Source organism: Piliocolobus tephrosceles, chromosome Y, assembly GCF_002776525.5.
Source record: "Piliocolobus tephrosceles isolate RC106 chromosome Y, ASM277652v3, whole genome shotgun sequence".
Lineage (NCBI taxonomy): Eukaryota > Metazoa > Chordata > Mammalia > Primates > Cercopithecidae > Piliocolobus > Piliocolobus tephrosceles.
In genome coordinates this window covers 6372768-6390151 of record NC_045456.1, presented here as the reverse complement: position 1 = coordinate 6390151, position 17384 = coordinate 6372768, and the positions used below count along the sequence as shown (strand labels likewise).

The 17384-nt window shown below is 38.4% G+C and overlaps 1 protein-coding gene and 1 pseudogene across 8 annotated transcripts in view; one reads left to right on the top strand and one right to left on the bottom strand.

Moving 5' to 3' along the window:
- The window catches only part of REPS2 (RALBP1 associated Eps domain containing 2), a 202036-nt gene that overhangs the window by 140843 nt on the left and 43809 nt on the right, over positions 1–17384 (top strand). For all 8 annotated transcript variants that reach the window (XM_023198938.2, XM_023198937.2, XM_023198942.2 and 5 more), the window contains one exon: positions 12663–12724. In XM_023198938.2, the coding sequence (XP_023054706.1) occupies positions 12663–12724 (62 nt within the window). The remainder of the gene's footprint in view (positions 1–12662; positions 12725–17384) is intronic.
- On the bottom strand, positions 9099–9650 carry LOC111531649 (annotated as a pseudogene).

The window sequence follows — 17384 nt, the reverse complement described above, 5'->3', positions numbered from 1 at the left end:
CTTAATGGGGATGGCATTGAATCTATAAATGACCTTGGGCAGTATGGCCATTTTCATGATATTGATTCTTCCTATCCATGGGCATGGTGTGCTCTTCCATTTGTTTGTGTCCTCTTTGATTTCACTGAGCAGTGGTTTGTAGTTCTCCTTGAAGAGGTCCTTTACATCCCTTGTAAGTTGGATTCCTAGGTATTTTATTCTCTTTGAAGCAATTGTGAATGGAAGTTCATTCATAATTTGGCTTTCTGTTTGTCTGTTACTGGTGTATAAGAATGCTTGTGATTTTTACACATTAATTTTGTATCCTGAGACTTTGCTGAAGTTTCTTATCAGCTTAAGGAGATTTTGGGCTGAGGTCTTTTTGTTTTCTTAATGATACGTTTTGAAGTGCAGAAGTTTTGAGTTTTGACAAAGTGTAATGTTAAATTTTTTCCTTTTTGGATTGTGCTTTTGGTGTCATATCTAAGAAGTCTGCCTAACCCAAGGTCTTGAAGATTTTCTATTGTTTTCTTCTAAAATTTTTATAGTTTTAGCTCTTACATTAAGATCTTGAATCGATTTTGATTTAATTTTTGTATAAGGTGTGAGGTAAGGATCTAAGTTCATCTCTTCGTATATGAATATCCAGTTGTCCCAGCACTATTTGTCAAAAAATACTCTCCTTTTCCTGTTGCCTTGGCACCTTTGCTGAGGATCACTTGTCTGTTAAATATAAGGTCTTATTTTTGGATGCTGCATTCTGTTCTGTTGGTTTATGTTTATTTTTATGCTAGTACTAGATGTTTTTAAACACAGGGAAGTCATACGTAATCTTGCAAAGCGGTAATCCCATGACTCAGAAGTCTAAGTATTTGCTATAATGGCATATTTTTTAGATAGTATATATTATCTTATTTACTTCATTTGTGGTTTGTAGCATGTTCAGTAGGATCCTTTGAGCTCCTTGAGGTTGCAATACTTTTTTGCTTTGAAGCCTTCTGTCATGCTTACTCCCTGAATGTAGAATACCCTCTGTCTAGCTGTTTATCCTCCATCTCTGCATTTTCCCACTCTACCTGCCCTGTAGGTTCAAAATGTGATCCTGATTACTGCTCGATAGTAGCCTTGTGTCCTTGGCAAGGTCATTTTATTTCTTCAGGTCTTAATTTTCTCATCTGTAAAGTGAAAGAATCAGATTTGATCTCACTACTTTTCTAAACTCAGTCATTAATATTTTCCTTGTTGAACAGTTACAAGGCATGTGTAAGTTAATCTCTTTTAACTGGTGAAAAAGTATATTCTGTTCCATAGAGAATTAAATGAACTTATATTTTGGGGAGTGATGTGTGGTCATCAGGGGATAGAGGCAGGTATTTCTGGAAAGGTGTTCTTGGCAAACATTTTGTTACATACACAGGTGTATATGACATACATGCCCATCACTGTGTATGCTGGGTGATCAAGAGATATGTATAAGGTCATACATGCTTTTATGATTAGAAAGGAGAGAAAGAATGAACAATTTCTGTTACAAAGAAACAGCCATTTTTATGAACTTGCCAAGAAGAGGAATGGTCCTTACTGATGAAATCCTTAAAGCTTTGCATGTGGCTCTTTACTTGATTGATATTTAAAAGTATAGGTCCCACTGGGAGGCTCCTTTCAACGTTTTCCATTCCTTGAGTGTTTTTCCCCCCTTTGGTATTCGAATGCTTTTATTTTCTTCACATAAAATATTCCTAGTTAGGGGGGATGGGAGCCCCTTTCCACAGCTGAAGTTATTCCAAGTTTTGTTCCCCTGAAGAACCGACTTTCTGTTCCTGAAGCTTTCAATGGCCACATTTGCTGCTTTATTTCCACTCAATAAGTTGGAATGTATTTTCATTTAGTTGTTGATTAGGGGCTAATCAATAAAATCTGTAAAAATCTGAAGGAAATTAGTAAATAGTAATGTTTATGAATAATGTTTTACCTAGAAATTTCTATAAGAGGATAAAAATTGTTAGAGGTTGGAGTTTTGGATGAAGATACCAGGAAGGAGAGAGCCAATAGATCAGTATCAGAATCTGCATGTCTTTCAGTAAACTTAAGAAATTGTTTTAAACACTAGAAATTATTAATCTGTCTTCTGATTTTAGGATTAAATGACAGTTTCTTTTCCTGAAGTTTTTAATGTGGTTTTCAGGATTGGGGTATTTATTATTTTCCTTTGGATTACACTTATAAAAACTTTTGGCTGGACAAAGCCTTGCTAATAACTAGTATCCCACTTTATTAACTATAACACTTCATGAATAAACCTGCAATTGCTTGACAAGTATGGTCACTTGTTAAAGTATGTGGGAACAACATTCTCCTCCCGTCTTCTTGCCTTCTTTTCCCTCCCAGGAAGGCAACTCTTTACTATTAACGAGTACATTGTCATCTTTTGCAAATGTACACTATTCAGCTTTTTTTCTTTTTTTTCCTTTGCCTTCCACCATGTGATCAAAATATTTTTAAAATTTCACTTTGCATGAAGGTGTGCTTTTTCTTTTGACTGATTAGGGCATACTGGATAAAATATTTGGATCCATTTTTAAGTCAAGAGTGGACTGAAAATATTGTAAGAGAAGATTTTTAAATTAAATTTAATTCCAATTTTCAACCACTGTGCGAGTGCCTACTAAACATAAGGTAGTGTGTTTAGGTGCTGTGGGAGACAAAAAGATGAATTAGACAAAATTGATAGAATGTAGCTAGATTAATGTATCCCACCATTAAAGGAAAGGAACACAAAATTATAAATACAAGGAAGAGATTTCTCAGCAGTGACTGAACAAGGAAAAATGCATGAGCTAATGCTTTTTTTTTGGAAAAAGTGGCAACTGAGGGAAATCCTAAGGCTTTGGGTGTACTTCCGACTCTGCCTGCTTCCCTGCAGAAGCCGTGTGTGTGAGTAGGCAAATCTTGAGATTTCTCATCGAGACCCTAGATCTAGAGCAAAGTGAAATGAATGAGTACTCTTAATTTTCCTTTTTCTTGACTGAGGGTCAGTGGAAATTACTTCAGGAAAAAGAGCTGGAAAAGTAAATAATCATAGCTGATATCCTGATATTGTAAAGGGGAAGGCCCAGGGCTCCATGCTGAACTGAGGGGACAAACTGAAGTCTGAGAAGTTCCTCCAAGGCCATTGATAGAACTCCAAGACTTAGGAGAATGCACTCTGCTGCAGGGTTTTAAAATGTTGATTATTTTGGTATTTCCTTCGTAGTTCTAAATAACACATTTGTGTAACTTCTTGTAGACTTAAATTTCTGCCATCATCTTCCCTCCCCCAGTATCTTTCGCCACCCTTCCGATAGTTGTATTATAATTTTGGTTAGATTAATATTTAGTGTTCGTATTATTGTTATGGTCATGTGAGCCATATAGTAAATTAGTTACTTTTTTTACTTGCACAGGTTTTTGTTTGCCTTGGAGTGAATAATCAACTTGTTTCTTTTCAATGTACTTGCCCTTGATTCAACCACAGACTTCTTCAACTTTCCAGAGTTCCTCTTATGAAATTCTCACACCTCAGGTGTTCTGTCAATTTCAGCTTTTTGAAGAAACATAAACTGATTGTCTTCAATGCCTGGTACATAGTTTTCATCATGGGATCTCCCTACACTGTCATCCAAGGATTCCCTTCCTCTTTTTCCCATGTTGGGTTTCTTTTATACTGTATCCTGTGTCTTTCTCTTTCTTGGTTTACTCTCTTGTTTTGGTGAAACACATCCTTTAGTAGCTTCCTTAGAAAGGGTGCATGGAGCTCAATTTGAGACCCTGAATGTCTAAAAATATATTTAATTGTATTATCATGCAGGCTGCTAGTTTTGGATATACAGTCATCAGTTGGAAATAAGTTTTCTTTAGAATTTTGATGGAATTGTGCCAATGGATTCTAGCTTCTAATGATATATGAAGAAGTCTAAAACCGTTTGGACATCTGATCCTTTGTATATGACTTGCTCTTTTCTCCCATGCCCTGCTGAAAACTTGTAAATTATTTTGACTCTAGTACTTTGAAATTTCATGATATACCTTATCATGAGTCTGTTTTCTTCCATTGTCCTAGGTATTCAGTGGGTCCTTTAAATTTAGAAACTCATATTCTTCATTTCTGGGAAATTTTATTGAACCATTTAGTTGATTATTTTTCCTGCCGTTTTCTCTGTTTCTCTTTGTGGATCTTTTATTTGGCTACTACCCTACTTTCTGGAAGATTTCCTCAGATTATTTTTGACCTTTCTATTCTCTTTCTGCTATCTTACTTTTAATTTCCAAGCATTCTTTTTTTGTTTTGTTTTCTGAATGTTCTTTTTAAATACCATCCCATTATTTCATCTTAGCAAATAGCGTATCTTGTATCTTATTGAGACTTTCTCTGATGACTCTAGTTAAAATTTTATCTGTCACTCACTACCCCATTGTCTCTTTTCTCAGTAGAATATGAGCTTCATAAGGGTGTAGCTTTTTTTCCCTGCTTTTCTCATGGATATTTTCCCAATACCTTGAACAATACCTCCCACATAGTTAGTGTTTAAATGTTTCTGGAATAAACTTAATGATCATTCTGATGATATTAGTAATATATATTTTAACATTTTCTCCTAGTAAAGGTCTAGTCTATTTCTTTGGGGTCACTTCTTCCTGTTTTTATTGATCCCTACCTTAGGTTAGAACATTTTCTGCAGATATCTGGTAATACTTAGTCATCCACTTATATTTAATAATGAAGGATAAAAAGTTGGTTGGAATATATGAGCAAATTGATGGAAGTTGCCAGCTATTGGCTTCATGGTAGAATGGTCTGGCCAGGCCATCCTGTTGGAGATCCCTTGATATCAATTCTTTAGATGTCTCTTCCTGGCTGATCTGATTCTCTGGAACACATTCTGCTAATCTCTGGAAGGAAGCAGCAGTCCGGGAGCAGAAGGGAAGAAGGCTGGAGGAATCTCAGCATCCAAAGTGCATATTTTTACTGAATCTGTCTGTTTTCAGCACGGCCCTCATGCCTTCATCTGGGCCTGGTGCCTTCCCTGAAAATAAAACTATATCTAGCATTTTGCTGGAGTGAGAAACATGCTGAAACTGTGCAGAATGTGGGAGAAAATCTCAGGATCTAACTGCTCCTAAACTGCTTCGATCAGTCATTTTTTTTTTCTTTTTGTTTTTGTGAGGATGGAACATAATCCTATAGATCTTAAGATAGTTTAAAGAAATATTTGTTGATCACTTATACTGTATTTTGAGTTATCAGGTGAGACAGATATAAGGCATAGATACTACAGCAGAGGGGACCGTAAGAGTAGGGCCCCTGAAGCCAAAAACAGCATGAAGAATAGCTAGAACCAGATCCTGAAGGGTCTTGTCAAAGTATACCCTTTTCTTGAAGGATAGGAAATAAATCCACTATTAGTTCATGGCTTTAGGTTTTTATTGCTTTCCTCATTTTACCCCTACATTCAAAGGAGTTTGATGCCACCAATTCCTGAGAACTGGGGAGCTTCTGTGGTACAAATTGGTTGCTCCCTGCTTTCTCAGATCTGTCTAGTCAGCTATCACTTGCTCATCTGTTTTCCCAGTTCCAAACTTAAACAAGAGCGCTTAAACAGTTCTCTTCATTTTTGTGTTAATGAGTTAAGAGTGAGGTTAGTTGCATGTATTTGAACTGCTATCTATACTCAAAAGTCTTTGGATAGGACATTTAATAAAACGTTGGGTCATATAGCAGAAATGAGGAATTTTACACAGTATCAAGCCAAGATTTTAGTTTAAAGTGGTCCCAGGTTGATAGTACCCTCAGGTTTCTGGCAGAAGCAATAGAGGGAAGAGGAATTCACTTTCCACATGCCTCAAAGTTTTCCTATAGATAAAGTTCCAAGGAATATGAGTTCAGAGTCACAGGTTGCTAAACACAGTAGAAAATGAAGCACAATGAGCAAGAACAAACAGGAAATACAAAGCCCTCAGATATTGAAATTATATAAATATGTTGAAAGAAAAGAGGAAGAAAATGAGTGGCCAACAAATTATAAAAATGAAAAAGCATTTTCAAAAAAGACCAAATAGAACTTCTAGAAAAGAACAGTTCCATAAAATAAACTTGAAGACTGGATTTTGTTAGACATTAAGAACAGCTAAAGAGGGAATTGGTTACTTGGACAGTAGATCGTAGAAAATTATCTAGAACACAGTACAGTTAGAAAGCTCTTGAAGGAGAGGGGAGGGAAAAATGGTAAAAAGACAACATTTAAAGAATCACTGAGAGTTGACCAAAATTAATGGGTTGCTACATGGTTCAGAAATTCCAGTGAAGCTCAAGCAAAGTGATAAAATAAAATGATGATAGAGAAATACATGTGCAGACATAGGATAAAGTTTGATATTTCAGTGTACCAAAAACAAAGAGGAGATCTTAAAAGCAACCAGAGAGAAAATGGTCTATCTAACAAAAGAGTGATTTGACTGAGAGCTGGCTTCTTAATAGCAATAGTGGAAACCAGAAGGCAGTGGAATGTTGCCATCAATGTGCTGGGAAAAAATACCTGTCAATTTAGAATTCTATACCTAATTAAATCCTCTTTCAAGAGAGGAAAAACGACTTTTCAGTCAAATAAACTAAGTTTGCTACTAATAGACTTCTCAATTAAGGAAATTCTAAAAGACGTGCTTTAGACATCATAAAATAAACTGTAATGGAAATTAGGAAGCTTTTGGCACTGAGTGATAATATCACAAATAAAAACCTATGATATTCTACTAAGGAGGTACTTGGAAAAAAATTTATAACCCTAAATGCTTATATTAGAAAATAAAAGCTACAAATTAGTGAACTAAGCAAACAATTTAAGGTAGAAAAAGAACAAGATATGCCCAAAGAAAGTAAATGGAAGAAGATAAGCAGCATTAATAACACAGAAAGCAAGCATACAATACAGAGGCTCAAAAAAGTTAAAAGTTGGTTTTTTGAAAAGAGTAACAAAACTGACAAAATGCCAGCTGAGATTAGTGAAGGAGAACTTGAGTATGAGAAATGGAAAAAGACAATTACACATGCAGAGATTAAAATAAATAATAAGAGAGGGGTATGGACACCCTTATGCTAATAAATTTGAAATTTTAGACAATGAATAAATGCCTAGAAAAATATCATTTATCAGAATCGACTTAAGAATTAGAAAGTCTGAAGAGTCCTATGACAATTCAAGAAGTAGAATCATTAGTTTAAAATCTTGTTTAAAGAAAACTCCAGGCTCAGGTGGCTCTCCTGGGAAAATTTTTACTTGGTATTCAAGAAAAACATTCCAATCTTATACAACCTATTTAAGAGTATAAACAGGGCATGGTAGGGGATGGGGGCTGGTGCTGTCCACCTGAATGAAGCATAATAGAGGACCATATGAGAAAGGACATCACTTGCCAGTCTCATTCATGAAGATAGTTGCAAAAATCCTAAACAAAATATCAGCTAACCAAATCTAGCAGATATAAAAACCTGACCAAGTTGAGATTATCCAGGTCTGCAAGGGTGTTTTCATATTAGACAATCCAGAATGTAATTTACCACATTAACAAATTATAAGTAAAAAATCATACCATCATCTCAGTGGCTGGAGTTATAGCTCCGATTAAAATCCAACAACAAAGTATCCTGAAAAGAAGTCTCAAAATAAGGATAGGAATTTTCATAATAATCTATTTCTTTTCAGGGATTATAAATCTATAGTTTTATTAAGATAAAAACTGACAGTGTGGTATGAAGTTTACATTCAAACAAAGTTTTCAAAGAAATCTAACACATGCCTAAAAAGATTTTACAATGTAGCTCTAGATTCAAGTCTACATGATATCAAGAACTGATGGATCTCACGACTCAAGACAGAGCATTTTGGGTATCAGTTACTTCTTAGGATTTCTTAAAAAATGGTTTTATTTGTTTTTTGTGTGTGTGTGTTTTAAAGTGAACCACTGCCCAGTATGAAAGTTTAATCTTCTCCTGAGACCAAGAGTTTTGAAATCATTCAACTCTTGAATCAATTCAGTGAAACTTGTGCTATCAGTGACTGAACCCTGCAACCAATGGTTTCAGTGTTCAAAGCTCAAAAAAGAGAATGGCTGCAAAAGTTCTCCCAACTAAGAGCGTGGGCCCTTTACTTTCCCTCCTGTCTTACCATCTCCTCTACCACCCCAACACCTCAGCCAGTGGCTAGGGTGAACAAGCTGATATTTATAACTTCATTATTGGAAAAGAAAGTGTCTTCTAATTTCAGGAATTAGTACTTCTGAGGTAGAATGATCTGCTTGTACTATATACTCTCCAATAAAAGACCTTCCTTCCTCAGTCAATTTCCATCTCCAAAATGGCAACTCTGGTAACTTATTAACTGGCTTAGTCCTTTGTGGGACTAAGTGTATTAAGTTTAGGCAGGAAACACTTTGGCTTATAGATTTCAGACATTCACAGCTTTTAAACAGTCTCTCAGTCTGTATTTATGGTGCCAGTGACATTTTTTTCAAAGGTAAAATATTCTGGACATAGAAGCAAATCATTAGTTTTCTGTTCTTTGCATTGCTTCACCATTTCTCCTATCAGGCCCCAAATTTTAATCAAAATGATGCTACCCATCTTCCTTTCCCCCCTCCCCATTACTCCCTCTCCCACATAATACACCAGTAATAGCCAAAAACTACACATGTGCTACGCTGTAAAAATGCAGAGTTAACACTATTGGGAAGAAAGTTGTGCATTGCGGAGATGCTCTTTGATTATCTACAGTATGTTTTTGCTCTCCCACTCACCCAGTTCTACAAGTTTTGTCCTTCATAGAGGATCCTTTGCTTTTTCTCACCAAAGTGCAGAAAAGGTTGCTTTGAAGCACTTATCCCCCTTCCCCTCCACTGAGATGGATGTGCAAACTATACAGCTTGGAATGGCTTTAAAACACTTGGGCTGCTGCAGGGCACAGAAACAATACTGGCTCTTCAAAGGGCATCTTCTCAAGCCACCTCTGTGGTGTCAAGACAAGTAGAACTTCTTTCCTTCCCACTTGAAACCCACAGTTAGATGTGACAGGAGCTGGTACTCAGGAGAGTTAATTCTTGTCATCTTTTTTGTCATCATCCTCTTTGGGGTAGGAACGCCACATCAGCCTTTCCTCATAGAAGGATATGACAACTCGTGGGCATGTGACATTGACTTCCTTGGCAGGGACCAGGTCAGCCTCATCAGAGTTTTTCCCTTTCATCAGGAACATGAACTCTCCAGTGGAGTCTGTAGCTCCAATAATCTGCTCCGGCTCCAAACCCCAAGCAAAGACTCGTGACTTTTCTGACTCTTCTTTCTTCTTCTTTGGTTTGCTCTTCTATCCCTTATCTTCAGAATCACAATCAGCTTTGTGCTCGCCTCCCTCTGATTTATCTGTCTCATGTGCTGTTTTTCTGTGACGGCAGAAACTCCTGAGGTCGGGGCAATCCAGGTTCTCTTCTGGCTCCCATGTGTTGTCCTCATCTGAGAACCCCTTCCACTTTAGAAGGTACTCCACTTTGCCCTTTACCACTCGGTGGAGAACTTTTTCCACCACATATTCCTGTTCCTCCTCTTCTGGCACCTCCTCCACTTTCTTCTTGTTTTGTTTTTTCCCCATAGCGTGCGCCACCTTTCTGGTGTAAAGGGTGACGCTGCTCAGAGCAGCACCCAAGAGCCAGAGAGGAATCGGTGCTGCACTACTGGCGCGTCGGGTCAGCCGCAGGAGTGGTGCTCAGAAAAGCAGCAAGGGTAGCCGCAGTGGAGCCCCTCACTGAAATGGCATACCACAGGCCTCAGCCACCGGCCCTCCCCTCAGCCGAACAAAAGAGCCTTGCACTCTGTGCTTCCCACTACCCGCTGCCCACACCACCTTCACAATCTGTTAAAGGATATCTGCAACATACCTACAGCAAACACCAACACTATACCTTATGGTGAGCTAGTAAATGCTCCCCTTTGAGATCAAGAAAAGACAAGAATGTCCATTATCGCCATTGAAATTCAACTTTTACAGTAGATAATTCTAACTAGGTAAGACTGGAAAAATAAAAAACGTGGCAAAGGTACTGAAAAGATGAAACAAAGCTGCTCTTAATATTTATTTAATATGGTTGGGCACAGTAGCTGATACCTGTAATCCCAACACTTTAAGAGGCCGAGGTGGGAGGATTTCTTGAGCCCAGGAGTTTGAGACTGCAGTGTTAATGATCATGCCACTGCACTCCAGCCTGGGCAACAGAGTGATATCCTGTCAAGTATAATATTTTTTATAGAAGTGTGGGGGCTTCTCCCCCAAAAATGCTCTCAGAATTTAATGAGGAAGATAACCTATGCCAACTCTTACAATGAGAGATTCACAATGAACAACGGACACATACTTGTGATACTATTTTGTTGCTTGAAGCTCAATTGTGAGAAACTAAAACAGGATTCCATATTAAATGGCTTCAGTCTTTTACCCCACTTCTTCTTCATATTTGGGGCAGCTTCTGATAAACCCCAATAAATGGTGTTGTAGGTGACATGCTTTTATCTAAAAGTATATTCAGAAATAGACCCACACATCATCTTTTACAAGAGCAGGGTATTTGTCTTTTAAAACAATTAAATCATACAAAAGAACTTAATGAGATTCGAATCAGGATCTAAATACTGTTTCTAATAACTCTCAAGGCAGTGAGTAGAGACAGTCAGCCACAGGGCTTACCTGGTTGGTTTCTCTCTCTCAGGGGTCACTGTCTTTTGTTGCCTGGTTTTCTAGTGCCTTGAAAACTGTTGTTTCATGTTTTTTTTTTTTTTTTTTTTTTTTTTTATGTGTCTTTGGTTGTTTTAAATGGGTGGGTAAATCTGCTTTTTGTTACTTCATCTTGGCTGGAAGCAGAAGTCAGTTTAATTAAATGGCTCATCATATCTTGTATAGTCCTCTTTTTTGTTGATAAAGAGTTGTTTTAACACACATTAATACAATTGCTTCACCTTTCCCTTAGAAGCTTGCATAGATTTATTTTATTTTATTTTATTTATTTATGAATGAGACAGGTTCTCACTCTGTTGCCCAGGCTGGAGTGCAGTGGCACAATCATGGCTCACTGAAGCTTCGACTCCTGGGTTCAAGTGATCCTTCCGTCTCAGCCTCCCAAGTAGCTGAGACTACAGGCGTGCATTACCAAGCCTGGCTAATTTTTGTATTTTTTGTAGATAAGGGGTTTCTCCATGTTGCCCATGCCGTCTCAAACTCCTGAGCTCAAGGGATCCGCCTACCTTGGCTTCCCAAAGTGCTAGGACTACAGCATGAGCCACCATGCCTGGCCTGTTTCATTTATTTTGAAAGTAAATTAATTTTAAAGGTCTAATCTGTGAGGATCTAAAGAGTAGGAACTCTGAGATGAATAATTCCTGAAGACTTTCAGCATTCTCTCCTGCTGTGTGCTTTGTTATTGACAGCTGTTCAAGGTCTCACCACCTCTGGAGTTTTGACCCACCAATGTGTTTCATAAATTTTAATGAAAGACAGATTGAGAGAAATCATAGATAGGCCCACATGATTGTACCGTATCCATGCACTGGCTCAAAATGAAAATCTCTGTGATATTACCCTGAGTTACATTTGTGGAACACACCAAACTCCGTCTTCTAGCTTGTCTGATCCAGCTAGCTAAGAGAAATCAAAAGTAATTTGCAAAATCTTTTATATTCTTGGTACATTGCTCTGATTTATTTTTTAAGGCACAGAAGATTGTCCAAATGCATAGTACAAATTTGCAAATAAACTACATATAGTTATTTGGATGATGGTGTTTTTCTAAGGAGTTTGTAAAGAGGTTTAACTTGCCAGTGTGTAATGCTAAACTTATTTCTTGTGTGCTATTATGAACTTTGTTTATAATTTCATAGCAGCTGTTTATTTTCACTGCTAAGGTACAATTCAGATGTTCTTGGCTTAACCCAGTATTCTCTGTATCTCACAAAATTTCAAGTTAGACTGGTACTTTGTAAAGATTCTTCAGATGTGGCCAGATTATTTTGGAAACAGCTTTAGATATCCCTGATAATAAATATTAGGGAGAGAAAAAGAAATTGAGGTCTTTGAAGAATCTCTAAATATCATTTCAGTCCATCACTGTCAGCCTCCCTCACTGCTTTCAGATCCATTCCCAGGAGCATTTACAGGGTGGCCAAGCTTCCTCATTTGGGTTCCAGCTCCCTTAGTTTCTGTAGCCTACTCACTGAGCTAATGAGCAGTGTAGTGGCTGAGAGCTGGGGAGAAATATGAGAGAAATCAAAGAAGACCCTTTCTGACTTTTGTCCTAGATTGTTTGAAACTAAATAACATTAGAATAATGAGGAATTGACCACCTTTCCCATGCTGCGTTTTAGGTGTCTTTTCTGTAGTTTTATTATGTCATCTTAATCATAACAGCCTACATAAATACTTGAGTTTGGGTTAGGATGAAAATGAAAAAGGGATTAGAAATAACATGTACTCTTTTTTCTTAAGCCTTCAGAAGGATTGTAAAAACTTAAAGATGTTAAATGCAAATGCCATTGCCATTCCAAGTTAACAAGCGTAAGAGTTTTTTGTTGTTTGTTTTTGGGGGTGATCCTTAACAGTATGTGTTTTTCTTTTTAGCTACCAAGTCAGGATTGTTACCCCCACCACCTGCGCTCCCTCCGAGACCTTGTCCATCACAGGTAGGAGACATATTTGATTTATGTAAACTGTTCGGTGATAGGGAAGTTGTCCTATCACTGTGCTTCTTTGCAAGGGTTTGATCGCCACAGATCAGGTCCATGAGATTCCCAAGCTGATACCCTGTAAAGAGAGCAGAGAGTGGTTTAATTTATTCTCATCCAGCCAGCTCCCCAGCCTCACGTGGAAAAAGAAAGTTTCCTCAATAAGCCACCAAGCATACATATACTAGTTCACTCTTGGTTGTCCAGGGGTGCATCTGTTTTCATCCCCAGAGAAGAGTAGAAGAAGGGGCCTCTCTCTGATTGGAGGTAGGACATGGTTTTTCTGTATAGTATGTGCAAGCTGAGTGCCTATATTTTCATCAGCACTTTAGGAGCTGTGTTAATTCTACATAAACGAAAAATAAATGGTTATCAACATGGGGTTAGTGCCATGGTTTTGGACTATGGTACTTTCTTTAGGATGGTACTTTTCCTCAGAACAAAAAGCTGAAATAGCAGGAGTGGGAGAGCATGTCACCAAGATCTGTTTTACCCCTAAATTAATTCTGCCTTATTTACATGTGCCACTGTGGCCTTACTCATCAATACTTTGCAGAGCTGAAAATGAGAAGGAAACAGTAAATCCATGGAGTGTGGTGAATGGTGCTACAGATCTTTCCTTTTGTTAATTGCTGCTGAAGAAACTTTCTATCTTTAAAGACCCTTTCTGATTTTTGGCAGAAAATGTTGGGAAATTTCTCAGTAGACAGTCCCTGTTTCTACTTCATTGTTCTGGGTGGTTCAGAGCTATCCTTCCATATGGGGACATCTCAGGACTCATGAGTCACTGAAACCACTTTTAACACATGCTTGTCCTTCTTTCAGTGAATGAAATGGTTTTTAGCATCCACTCAACCTTGAGATGCAAATACTATGAGGTATTGGCTTCCTGCTTTAGTGTGAAGGGTAATAAAAAGCCCATTTCTTCCTGACCTGCATATAAACCAGCAAGAACTCCTTTCCAAGATCTAACATTGGCCTTAAGAGATATTGGTTGAACCATCAACAAGTATTTATTGAGTCCCTGCTGTATATCTAATGCCAAACCTTAGCTTTGCCCTAAGCCTTTCCTTGGCTGTAATTTCTTCTCATTCAAATTATTAGCTATGTCTATTGAGCATCTCCAATAATTCAGGCTTTGTGCTAAGTGCTTTCAGTGCACTATTTAATCCTCACAAAAGCCCTCTGAGGTAGATACAGGTACTAATACTATCCCTTTTTTACAGATAAGGAAGTTGAAGTATACGGGGGCTAAGCAAGTTACCCAAGGTGGCATAGCTAGTAAATAGTAGAGCCAGCTCCCAGATTGCTGTCTATCTGCTAAAGGCCCCTCTTGTTACCACCACTGGAGTCTCAGTGTCTATGTATACAGCCAGACAGCAGATCCATTGCACTTGCAATGGAGGCTTTCATCACAGGCCCCTAAGGAGGACCTTGATGAGATGAGGCTTCTGCTCCACACCAACAGCAAACCTGGACTTGGTCACAACAAAATGAGCAGGCATTTGCTAGCTGCTAGTTCACGCCTGGGGCTTGAGAGTCACCTGGTGGAATGCGTGGAAGACCTGTCTGAAAGGGCTTTTGTAACCAACCTCCTAGCTTTCTCTTGCTGTACAAATGCCAGTAGTTACTTCCTGGTCCCAAAATATGCTGCTGCTATCGGCAGTCTTCGTCTGAGCTGCTTGAGGTGGGCTTCTTGCCTGCTTTTGGAGCTTAGTCACCAAAGATCTGAGTGGGGGAACTGGGAATTCTCTAGTCACTGTTAATGAATGAGTCTGCTTCTTTGTCCACTAGATTTCCCATCACAATATAAACAGTGAGCCCAGTACTCAGCCTAAGCCTCCGGCTCAGCTGCCTAACTATGGAGATTTCAGATTTTAGGAACAGGTGTGTAAGAAACGGAGGCAGAAGATCCACATTCCATTTCTCTCCCCTATTCCCTCCTTTCACCCACTGTAAGTGGGACACACATATTCAAATGTATGAAGTCCTGGGCAATAAACACATGGTTATATCTAGTTTTTGTGCCATGTCAAGTTGATATTGACCCTAGGAGAGTCTTACTAACCACTTGTATGGGATACCTATATATTCTAGTCTTTCCCAAACTGCTTGTGATAAAACAGTCTCTGGGAGATATTAATAGGGCTCTGTGGTACAGATTTGCAGACTGCTGCCCCTCTACCCCTCTGGGAGAGTCGCTGTGCAAGTGAGCTCACTAAAGGCTTTGGAGGCCCACAGTTAAGTAAAGCTGGTAAATTTTGTTAAAGCCAGCAATTTCCTAGCTTCTTTGACCATTGATATCTTTATTTATAAAACACCTGTTAGGATACAAAATCAGTGTGCAAAAAGCACAAGCATTCCTTTACACCAAGAACAGGCAAGCAGAGAGCCAAATTATGAATGAACTCCCATTCACAATCACTGCAAAGAGATTAAAATACCTAGGAATACAGCTAACAAGGGATGTGAAGGACCTCTTCAGGGAGAACTACAAACCACTGCTCAAGAAAATTAGAGAGGACACAAACAAATGGAAAAACATTCCATCCTTATGGATAGGAAGAATCAATATCGTGAAAATGGCCTTATTGCCGGAAGTAATTTTTTTTTTTTTTTTTTGAGACGGAGTCTCACACTGTCACCCCCGAGTGCAGTGGTGTGATCTCGGCTCACTGCAAGCTCCGCCTCCTGGGTTCACGCCATTCTCCTGCCTCAGCCTCCCAAATAGCTGGGACTACAGGTGCCCGCCACCACGCCCGGCTAATTTTTTGTATTTTTTAGTAGAGACGGGATTTAACTGTGTTAGCCAGGATGATCTCGATCTCCTGACCTCGTGATCCACCCACCTCAGCCTCCCAAAGTGCTGAGATTACAGGCGTGAGCCACTGTGCCTGGCTGCCCAAAGTAATTTATAGATTCAATGATATTCCCATCAAACTACCATTGACATTCTTCACAGAGTTAGAAAAAACTATTTGAAATTTCATATGGAATCAAAGAAGACCCCATATAGCCAAGACAATCCTAAGCAAAAAGAACAAAGCTAGAGGCATCATGCTACCTGACTTCAAACTATACTACAAGGCTACAGTAACCAAAAGAGCATGGTACTGGTATCAAAACAGACATATAGACCAGTGGAGCAGAACAGAGACCTCAGAAATAACACCACACATCTACAACCATTTGATCTTTGACAAACCTGACAAAAACAAGCAATGGGGAAAGGATCAAAGGTCAAAATAAAGGGCTCTATTTTAAAGTAAAATCAGGTTCTGATAAATTTATCATTTGGCCTAGATAACATTGTTTTAAATTTATCAAGGTTGAATATTCAAGTGGAATGCTTGTTTTGTGTAATATATTTTTCCTTTGTTAGCTTTGGCAGTACCTTTCACTATATGTTCCCTAGTTGTAGAATTGGTTCATAAATTGCTCAGAGCTACTCGTATCTCTGGATTCATGTATCATGAAGAAACAATTCTGTTTCAGACCAACTTGTGTTGGTTGAATCTCAAGAGTTTTGAAAGTTCTTTATGAGGATTTCTTAAATTTGAAAACTACTATTCTCAAGTAGTTAGGGATCATAGGCAGACACTACCAAACCTGGCTTTCCAGGTTTTAAGTAGGTAAGAAAAATGAATTTGTACATTTGCAGTATGCATACAGAGATATATAAAGATCGTTTCTACGTACACCAAAAGCATATTATTCTTTTATCAAGTGAGAGAAATGAAGTATAGGTTTTCAGCATAACATGCAGTTTAGCTGGCTCATACTTATTCAAGCCAGTGATATGAACATCTGCATTAAGTTATACAGATGGGGCCCTGGAGTTAGGAAAAGGAATAAGTTAAAAGAAACATCTTTTTATTTTTCATACTATAGGTAAGATCAAGAAGAACCTAGTGACTATATACACAATTAAGTAGTTTGTGTTTCACATTTTCCTGTGGCAAGACTAGAGACTAGGGCATGGTCTTTTGGCTCAGCTCTGAAGAAGTGACATTTTTTTTTAAAAAAAAGACTTATTTATAACATAAATAACCAAAAACCAATTAAAGTAAACTATTTCATATAGAGCAGTGTGTTCTTTTGTGTTTTTGTTTGTTTGTTTTTGTTTTCTTAAGACGAGGTCTCGCTGTGTCACCCAGGCTGGAGTGCAGTGGCGTGTTCAGGGCTTACTGCAGCCTTGACCTCCCAGGCTCAAGTGATCTTCCCACCTCAGCCTAAAGTATTGGGGATTACAGGCGTATGCTACTGTGCCCAGCCTAGAGCAATGTTAAAGTTAGAGTTAAATGTATTAGCCCACTGTTTGTGTCATTTTAATAAATCCAGTAAATTGCCATCTGTAGAGTTTGTGTTTATTCTTTTTTTTTTTTTTTTTGAGATGGAGTTTCACTCTGTCGCCCAGGCTGGAGTACAGTGGCATGATCTCGGGCTCTCTGCAAGCTCCGCCTCCTGGGTTCACGCCATTCTCCTGCTTCAGCCTCCTGAGTAGCTGGGACTACAGGCGCCCGCCACCACACCTGGCTAATTTTTTATATTTAGTTTAGTAGAGATGGGGTTTCACCACGTTAGCCAGGCTGGTCTCGAACTCCTGACCTCGTGATCT